Here is a 9360-nt window from a genome sequence, read left to right on the forward strand (position 1 = left end):
GTGTCCGGGGGGACCACGTGCCCGGAGAGGAGGCGCAAACCCCGAGGGTTCCCGCTTCCCCCCAGGCTGCGAGCAGAGGTTGCCAGATGTGGCAGCATTAGGCAGGCAAAGAAGCTTTAATCCCAGGCTGGGCACCCACGTGAGCCGTGCCCCGCTGCTTCTTCAGGCTCCCACGCAGTGGGCAGCCCTGGGTGTGCATTGGCGGGGGGACTCCTGGGGGGGTGGAGGGGGGACAAGGCCGGGACAGGGATCAAGTGGGCTCAGCAGGACGGGGGCTTAACCAGGTTACACAACGCGCTGGTCGGCAGAGCAGCAGTGGCATCCAGCGTGGGGGGCAAACAAGGCAGGCTTGCCCTGAAGGGAAGGGGCATTTCCACTGCCGGGGGTTGCGTGGGGGCTTGGGGTAGCGGGAGGGGGGAAAGGGGCAGCCAGCAGCCTGCAGCAGCACAGCCGGGAGCAATTCCTGCCCGCGAAGCACAGCAGAGCCTCCTGGTGATGTAGTGTGTCCCCGGTGAAACACGACGGGCTCGGAGCAGCAGGCAGAATTGTAGAGGACAAGGTATAGGCTGAGTTAGGAGCCTGCTGCTCTCCGCGGGAAATTGGGGAGACGGGAAAACGCGCGTGGACAAAGTTACCTGGACTGAACCGTGGAGGCGCGTAAAGCTTTCTGCTCGAGCTGCCCAAACGTGGCAAAAAAAAAAAAAAAAAAACAAACCAAAAAAAAAAGAGGGGGCAGCTGATCTTGGCGCTGAGTCCGCAAACAGGACACAAAGTGAGGGAAATCTTGCACAGGGAAGCCACGAAACACAACCACTGCCTCCATCCTATAGAGCTTCACCCCCCTCCCTTGCCCACTTCAGGAGACACAAAGCTGCTGCTGAAGCAAAGATACTTAAGCGTATAGACAGAGTCAGAACAGCCACTGCCGCAGGAAAAAAAAAAAAAAAAGAGGAGTGTGCTATCTCCCATTAAAGAGCAAAGACGCTTTTTTCCTTACCAGTTTACCATCATAGCCGCATTGTTTTCTGCAATGAACGGCAGCTCCCCTCTCGCCTCCATTGTTGCCAAGAAAAAGATCCAGAGGATGTACTGAGGCATCTCCTGCAAGCTCGTCCTGCTCCTCGGGGCAAGAAAAACCACCCAGCCCAGGCAGTGAGCGCCCCAGCGGGTCAGCTCCAGGCCACTTCCAGTTTGCAGCTTCGCCTGTGAAAGCTCCGTGTACTCCTCAGCCCAAGGAAACGGGCGACTCTTCAGGCAAATCCCAAAGTTTCTGCCCAGTAACCACCTCCCTCCCCTACTTTAAGATTTAGGCTAATAAATGCTTGTTTTCCAACGCCAAGGTTTTATATGAAAGTTCCAGGTTACATCTGGGCTGGCTGTATTCTGATTGCAGGGTGGATCGCAAAGAGCAGGGCACAGATTGTAACCAGGGATTAGCAAAATACAAAAATCCGATTTTGCCCAGGGAAAGCATCAGTCAGCGATGGATTTTCTGGACTTCATCAAGCTCGGCCAGTAATCAGGGTTACTTATGATCTAAGGCATTTCTTCCTTCCAGTGAATTGTTGAACATGAAAAAGAAAAAAACAGATAGCTACTGCACAAATCCAAGTGGTTGGATTTTTTGTGTTTTTTTTTTTTTGACACACAAGTCAAACTGCACAGCCCTTGCAGACGCACAGGCAAAATGTTTGTGTATGTCCTAGGACATTTATGCTCTCCTTTCTAGCAGACTTTTTTTTTTTTTTCCTTTTGAGTGGAGGTGCTGGACCTGCACCAAACCCTTGGGATCCTCCTGATTTTTTATAAAAGCTGCTAAGTGTGGCTGTCTTCTCAGAAAAAAAAAAAAAAAAAAAAATTATCCTGGCACTCCCAATTCCCCAACCGGTCTTGAAATTGGGAACGTTTTAACCATGTCACCGAAAACAGCTCTGACACGTGCCACCCATTTGTCTGGGGTATTTTTTTGTGCTAACTTCCCCAAATGTCATTCCCCCCAAAAGAGAAGGTATTTGCCTACTCACACTGCTTCCAACAGGCCCAACATCCGTTTTGTTCTGGTGGTGCAAGTGCTGAAAACAATCAGATACAGGATTTGTATCCAAGTGGATCTTGCTGCTTTCTGCAAATGGTTGCCCAGTTCTGTTCCACAAACCCAGAATCTCTCATCGCTAACTTAGGATCTGCAGTGCCACACAACAAAACAAAAACCCACCCTTTTATCTTCCGCCAGCTGGAGCCTGAGCTCTGAAATATCCAAAGCCTAAATAATAAGAGAAGCGTTCAACCCTTCATTTTGCACCAAATAATGCTGATTTTAACTTCAGACGAAACTTTCCCCGACATCGCTATAAAAAGGACACAGGCATTTCTTGTGGGCCAAGGTATTCTGGATGTCAGAGTGGTCAGGAATGCGGCGTCACAGACCGAATGTCTTGCCAGAACAGCTGTTGTTACACCCGAGTCCAGGTATGTCCAGCAAACAAACAAGCCTGGGGCCTGGTCCAGCCTCCGTAAAATGCTCTCTGGAATCCCAGCATAATGGAGATGAAGCATGCATGTAAGATCCGGGAAAATTTGTAAGCATAATCTCCACAACTCCATCATCTAGACGCCAAAAAAAAAAAAAAAAAAAAAGCTCTAGCAGCTTTTAAAACTTAAAAAAAAAACAAAAACAAAACAAACAAACAAACAAACAACAACAACAACAAAAAAAAAAAAAAAACAAAAAAAAAAAACAAAACAAACAAACAAACAAAAAAAAAAAAAAAAAACAAAACCAAAACCTTAAAACCAAGAGCAGCACAGCAGCATTGCTCAGTGAAGAAATGCAGCCGTTCCCGCTCTGGGGCTTTTCATTAGTGCTAAGTTTGTTATTAAAATTGTTCTGTGCAGTGATGAGTGGACCCCATCAGGAACAGGATTCTCTTTTAAGTGCTGCATAAACCTATAACAAAAATTAGCTCTTGCTCAAGAAAGCTTATGGTCTGAGGATAAACAGTGGCCTTACAGAAGCAAAAAGGAGCTTTGCCACTTCAACAGAGCCACTGTTTTGTTCTGAATAAGCAAAAGGCCAAATCAGGCAGCTTTTAGCTTTACTTTAAGCAGTGGTCCCAGGACATTAAAATCCAAGCTGTGGGGTTTTCTTAAGCCCTAAGTCTGCTGGAGAAAGCATTCCTAGTGAAGGTGTTCTTGAAAGGGACAGCATAAGAAATCAGAGAAGATATTGGTTGGAAGAAAAGCAAATATAAAATCATTATTTCAGTGGAGACAAGGACTTTGATAGGTTAAAGAAAATGCTAAGGTAAAAATTAGCTGTGGAGGGCCATCGAAATGTAGGCATTCATTTTCCTCATTTTAAAGAGGAAAAAAAAAAAGGGGGGGGGGTTTATTGTTCTTTTATTCCGGTTCCGAAAGCATACTGTCAAAATCAATAATGCACATCTTCACTCCTTAGCGAGCAGGGAAACTGTAACTCAGACACATCCCAGTGCAGTAGCAACTCAGAAGCAGATTACAAGCACATAGACCCTGCTGTTCCTGGCATATTTTATGGGTAATCCACAAACTAAATGCTCTTAAATAAAGAGGGAGTGGGGATCCTCCCGAGAGCACAGCATTTGCAGCATCCCTGGTTCAAAACTGTACTGAAGGGCAGGGAATTAGTTCCTGCTTCACAGGGATTTTCTCCACAGTTTCACAGCATTCCCGGCCTGTCTCCACATCCCTCTTCAGGGAACCATTTCACCAGAAAAATCAGAATCCTGAAGAAAGTAAGAAATATTGAGGCAGGCTGTCAGGTGCTCTTCCAGTGTCGAAAATCCTGAGCACGAGCAAGGCCTGCAGACTTCATCCAGAATGACAGAGCAACTCTGCATTTCAGTGCAGCTATACCTGCAAAAGCCTTTTCACTCCAGACCTGTCCTCTGCTAATTAGCCGTGTTGTCACTTAGAAATAATCTGCCAAATCTAACTGCTTAGCAGTGCTGGCCGCAGCTCAACTCAGGCTATTCGCTCAAGGCAGAAAAGGTCTATTATAAATTTTCCTTTTGTGGCTTGGCTGGAGAGACCAACAGTCAAGCCTTGCAACAGAGTTTATAGCTGCCTTTGTTTTGTTCTCGGAGGGCAATATATATTTCGGAAGAGGAATTACTCTGATTCATCAGTACCCAGCTGAATGATGCATGCTTTTACATTGATTTGGTATCGGTGTGAGTGGAGATCTGTTAGGGCTTGAAGAGGTTGGTTGCTTTTTATTCTTACGTTTTGTTTTTACTCTTATTTTTCCTAGGCAAGTAGCAGCCTTGTTTTAGGTAGCAGGATTTTGGCTTTGGGGAGAAGTTGCCATCAATGAATCCCCTTCAGCAACAAGTATATGGTTTCCCAGGAACGGTCTGAAAGAACGAGTTGAGGTTTGCTTTTTTTTCTGAGACATTAGGGAAGGTGACAGCTGGTCTGTCGATTCTGGAGTGCGTTTTTTTAGGCTTTTATTGAAATTCAGACCAAAGACAGATTAAGGCAATGTTGTGAATTTGGCATATAAAAAGACATGGGATTTAGCAGTGCTGTGGCAGCTTTCGGTGAATTCTCCATGCAGGCGGTCCGACATTCATTGCACAAGTGAACAAGGCGTGGTGGCACGGTGGCCATCCAGAAACAGATTCTCTTTCCAAGGGCTAAGGTGTACCAAATTCTATGGAAACTGCATGCGCTAGGGCAACTTTTTTTTTTTTTTTTTTTTTTTTTTTGCTGGAGGAGCAATCTGATGGGTTTGGGTACTGGGGCCAGTAAGACACCCGAGGATCCATGTGCAGAGCTGCAGTTTCTGCAGCACCAACACTGGGACAGGGAGTCCTCGAGGTGTAGGTGCAGGAGGAGCGTCTGGACCCGCTCTCACTCTTGAGAACGGATGGCTGGGCAGTAACAGCTGCCCTAACGAGGTTAAGTCCTGCTGCTAAATCGGGGTTCTAAGAGTAGATGGCCTTAATCATTACTCTGGTAAGACGGGTTGTCGGACTGAGTCAAAACCAGGCAGGACTGAGGCAGTGCCAGCAACCCGGATTTTTTAAGCCTGCGAATATCAAGGCGCCCCAGGTGCATGAAAGGACTGCAGCTTTTCAGGGCGGTAGGAGCCGTCTGTCGCCTCCCGCTTCTCTGGGACTGAAGGTGAAGACCAGCAGGGTCCAGCCGCACCTCCATCTCAAGTCCTGGTTTCCCACAGTGCAGAAAGACAGACACTTTTCATGCAGCTGAGACTGGCTGAATGGTATCCTCAAACGCAGGGGGTCGAGCTGGCCTGCTTAAGTCCCTAAATCAGTAAACGTCCCTTATTTTACCCACATGCACATTTTTCTCCTTCTAGGCGAATATACTATTATGACGGCCCATTTTCATCTGAAAAGAAAAATCGGTTATTTTGTCATCCAGACGTACCTTCCTTGCATTATGACTGTGATCTTATCGCAAGTGTCATTTTGGCTAAACAGGGAATCTGTCCCTGCGAGGACTGTCTTTGGTGAGTACCCCACTTTCTCCCAGCACGTGGAAAAGGCCGTGGAAGTGGCTCGTGGAAGTGACTTGCTGTAACAAAGCCACGCTGCACTGATGCTTATTTCTGCTTGAGATGTTCTAGACAGCCCATTGTTCCCTTCCAGGTTAAACTCATAACCCCTTTAAAAACCACTCTCTGGGCTTTTTTGGTAAAGTTACGACAGAAGTTGCACAAGAATCAGTTATCTGAAGGTTAAGGGCAAAAGACAAAAGAATCAGATTGGTGTGATTTGTGTTTTTTTTTTTTTTTTTCCCCGCTCAGGTAAAATACTGTATAGTTTAGATCAAAAACCCCCATACATATTATCATATTTAGTGTCTACTCTAGCTAAGCATTTGAAACAGATTTCACGTCAAGAAATTTTGTTTGTGTTTTAAGATGTTTATCTGGGAAAACCATACAGAGGTTAATTAGTGACAATTATCTCTATTACCATCAAACAAATTAATATGATTTGGCGTTTAGAAAACATATATTTACTGCAGAAGTTGTCATGGAAAATTCCCTCAGGATCTCTTAAATTGCTCAGTTTATCACTATAAGACTGTAGAAAATAAACACGGTCTTAAGTGAAGGTTGATGAAATACAACATTTTCACCAGATGAAAAACGAGGGGAGCGGAAACAGTTTCTTGTGTAAATTTTCCTTCAGCTGTTCTTAAAAAAGTCAGTCTTCTGTACAAACCTGCTGAAACTGGTCAGCAGCTTTGATCAGAAATCAGTTCAGCAGGCTGTGTGGGGAGAATACAGGCACCAGCATCTCTCCGCTGGTCGGTGGTACGCGTTCCAGGTTTGCAGAGCTGAAACAGAGTTGAATTTTGTCCTATCGGGAGCATCCTTCCACAAGTGAAAGTAGTGGCAGCTCTGTCATTTACTGACCCGAGGGAAAGGAGCAGCTACAGCCAGGGAAATCAATAACAGCCAACAATTTCATACATGGAATCTCCGTGTAAGAAAATAAAATCAGTAATCCCACTTTATTCCGACAGTTCCTTCTAAACAGGCTGCTCACTGACTTTATAATGTACCACTTAATGAGGGACCCTCTATACATACCACTCATCCGTGTGCAAAGATAAAATACCAGTAAGGTTTTGGGTTAGGTAACAGCTGGGTTTGCATTACCCCTAAAAATACTTATTTAACTACACTATAACCAGAGGTAGCCAGGACGCCACAGAAGCAAACACCTGAGGGCAGAGACTTTCCATTTTTCTCGGAGAGCAAAGCATCTTACTCTTTCAGAACGTAATATGCAAACACTGGCTGACTTCATGTGGCCTCCTCAGGTATCCTGCTGAATTGGGGCCTGCTTATAGCTCGTTAGGGGTCTCGTAAGGGCTATCAAACTGATCTCTGCCTCTTTTTTTTTTTTTTTTCTCCTTCTTTGTAGGAGTAACAACAGTCCTCACCATGACCACCTTAAGTATCAGTGCCCGTAACTCTTTGCCAAAAGTGGCCTATGCTACTGCAATGGACTGGTTCATAGCTGTCTGCTACGCCTTTGTATTTTCTGCATTGATTGAATTTGCAACAGTCAACTATTTCACCAAGAGGAGTTGGGCATGGGATGGCAAAAAAGCCCTGGAAGCTGCTAAAATCAAGGTGCTTGCCTTACCTTTTTTAAATACCTAGAATAAAAAGCAGTTGCTCAGCGTAGCTCAGGTAACTGAGCGGGCAATTTTTCAACTTCTTTGTGAAAACGGTATTCGGTTACCTCATGACATGTTTTCACCTCCCTGTAGAGGAAAATTTGCGAGGAAATATGCCATCTTCTCTTCATGGAGGTAGACCGTCAGTCTCTACCGCCTCCGTGAAGAGGACTGTTTTCAGAAGGGCGTGGGGCTGGCCGGCCGCTCTTAGTTTCCTCTGGCGTCAGGGAAAGTTTAACCTGACTGAGGGCAACAAAAACAAAGCAGAAAAAGCTGCTTGGGAGTCAAAGTGGGAACAGCCAACAGGCATTTGTTAGCGTGATTGATTGCAGGGCTTTGATTTTGGGGGTTAATAGCTTGAGACCGCATTTCCACTTTCCGTTCCCGCAGTCTAACGTTTTGTTCTTTCCACTGCAGAAAAAAGAGCGTGAATTGCTGGGAAATAAATCAACCAATACTTACAGCACTGGGAAGATGACCCCCGCACCAAACATGCCAAAGGACTCAGCTCCAGCTGTCATCTCAAACACCGCATCTGCTCCAGCGAAGGCTGCAGAAGAAAAACCTGCTGAAAGCAAAAAGACTTACAACAGCATCAGTAAGATTGACAAAATGTCCCGGATAATTTTTCCAATACTGTTTGGAACTTTTAACTTAGTTTACTGGGCCACGTATTTGAATAGGGAGCCTGTTATTAAAGGTGCCAGTTCTCCAAAATAAACTGAAGGACTCTAAAGCCACATGTGAGCCATACTTACAAAGCAGATGCTACCAAGGAAAATTTGAGATCCAGACGACTTTCTACATTTGGGCAATATTCTTCAGGAAGTTTTTTTGCATGTTTAATAATATGTACAAATAATATTGCCTTGATTGTTTCTACATGTAACCTCAGATATTTCGGAGACGATTATATTACTTACAGCAACAGATCTTTATGAAAGATCAGAAGACATTGAACATGGCTTCTTTGCTGCTGAGTATCTTGCATTGATAGTTTACAAATAAAATAAGTTATATTTTTTAACTGTTCAAGTGTACTACATATCGTGGTTTTTATACTTCAGAGGTACAGTCATACAAATATAGGCTTAACCTATATTTTACAGAAGAGCTCCACTATTGTCATCTGATAAGTTACTGAGTAACGCCAGTTGTAAATGTGCCAAATTTTCAAGTGTAGGGCTACGTTTGAGCACCTTTACTGGTTATAGGCAGAGCATTACTCCACAGATAAAACTGCTCAGCCCAATTTTCATTGGAAGTTAATACAGTGCAGTAAACCCTAATGGGGCTATGCTGATTTTCACTGCTTGGGCCTCTAGCTTGCAGTGTAGTAACATAGGGAGCAGGATGCTACTTGTGTAAATAAAGGTGGTGGAATCTTGTCCTTAAAAGAAAATACGAATTTGGTTTGGATTCTGCATCCCATGGAAATTTCTCAAATTATTCTCAGTATTTATTCCAAAAATTAGAGATATAATGCATGGAATTAACATAGATTAGGAACATACTTGTGCAAATAAAACTTTTAAGAAAAGCAGAAGGCATTTTTACTAGGGTAAAGTAAATGATGTTTGGACATTTTCCCAAGAAGAAGATTGCATTGTATGAGCAGAGATTAACAGTCAAGAATTACAATATATCTGCAAAAATTATCACTTGTTTCCCACCGTGAAAACCCAACCAGCCAACACTGAAAAGTGTGATCAGAAAAAAAGACGTGCTTCGTGACAGCAAGGTGTTTCAGTGACAATATTGACAGAAAGGTCTTTGTACTGTCCATCTGAAACTTTTCTATCAAACTCCTTGCTGCTGCCAATGTGTTTTGCTTTCACAATGAATGAGAAACTGCAGTCTGAGTTTTCAGCTCTTTCCTCCTTGGCATCCTTTCCTTGTTCCAGAAGCTTTTGTAATTTAATGTTTAAATAAAAAATGCATTCCACATTTGATTGCAAAATGTCATTCTTATACTGGTTATCCTTTTAGAGAGACCAAAAAAATCACCACAAGAGCTGGAAGAATTAATTGGAAAGCACACACGCCTGCGCTCGATCACATGTGTGCTCATGACACATCCTCACTGTTGCCCAGAAAGGTAGATACTGACAAAGACAGTGACTCGAGACGTTTCAGAGTTAGGCGCGATCTTGCTAT

At 44.2% G+C, this 9360-nt stretch overlaps 2 protein-coding genes across 5 annotated transcripts in view; one reads left to right on the forward strand and one right to left on the reverse strand.

Moving 5' to 3' along the window:
- GABRB3 (gamma-aminobutyric acid type A receptor subunit beta3) overlaps positions 1–1705 on the reverse strand; it is a 197527-nt gene extending 195822 nt beyond the window's left edge. Inside the window, exon 1 of the mRNA XM_042788687.1 lies at positions 998–1705. Coding sequence (XP_042644621.1) covers positions 998–1098 — 101 coding nt within the window. The 5' untranslated portion in view covers positions 1099–1705. The remainder of the gene's footprint in view (positions 1–997) is intronic.
- GABRA5 (gamma-aminobutyric acid type A receptor subunit alpha5) overlaps positions 1–9150 on the forward strand; it is a 58163-nt gene extending 49013 nt beyond the window's left edge. For all 4 annotated transcript variants that reach the window (XM_042788691.1, XM_042788689.1, XM_042788692.1 and 1 more), the window contains exons 8-10: positions 5363–5515; positions 6945–7156; positions 7621–9150. In XM_042788691.1, the coding sequence (XP_042644625.1) occupies positions 5363–5515; positions 6945–7156; positions 7621–7923 (668 nt within the window). In that variant the 3' untranslated portion in view covers positions 7924–9150. The remainder of the gene's footprint in view (positions 1–5362; positions 5516–6944; positions 7157–7620) is intronic.
- Positions 9151–9360: the final 210 nt, after the last annotated feature.

This window comes from Tyto alba, unplaced genomic scaffold (genome assembly GCF_018691265.1).
Source record: "Tyto alba isolate M040663 unplaced genomic scaffold, T.alba_DEE_v4.0 Super-Scaffold_14, whole genome shotgun sequence".
NCBI classification, from domain to species: Eukaryota; Metazoa; Chordata; class Aves; order Strigiformes; family Tytonidae; genus Tyto; species Tyto alba.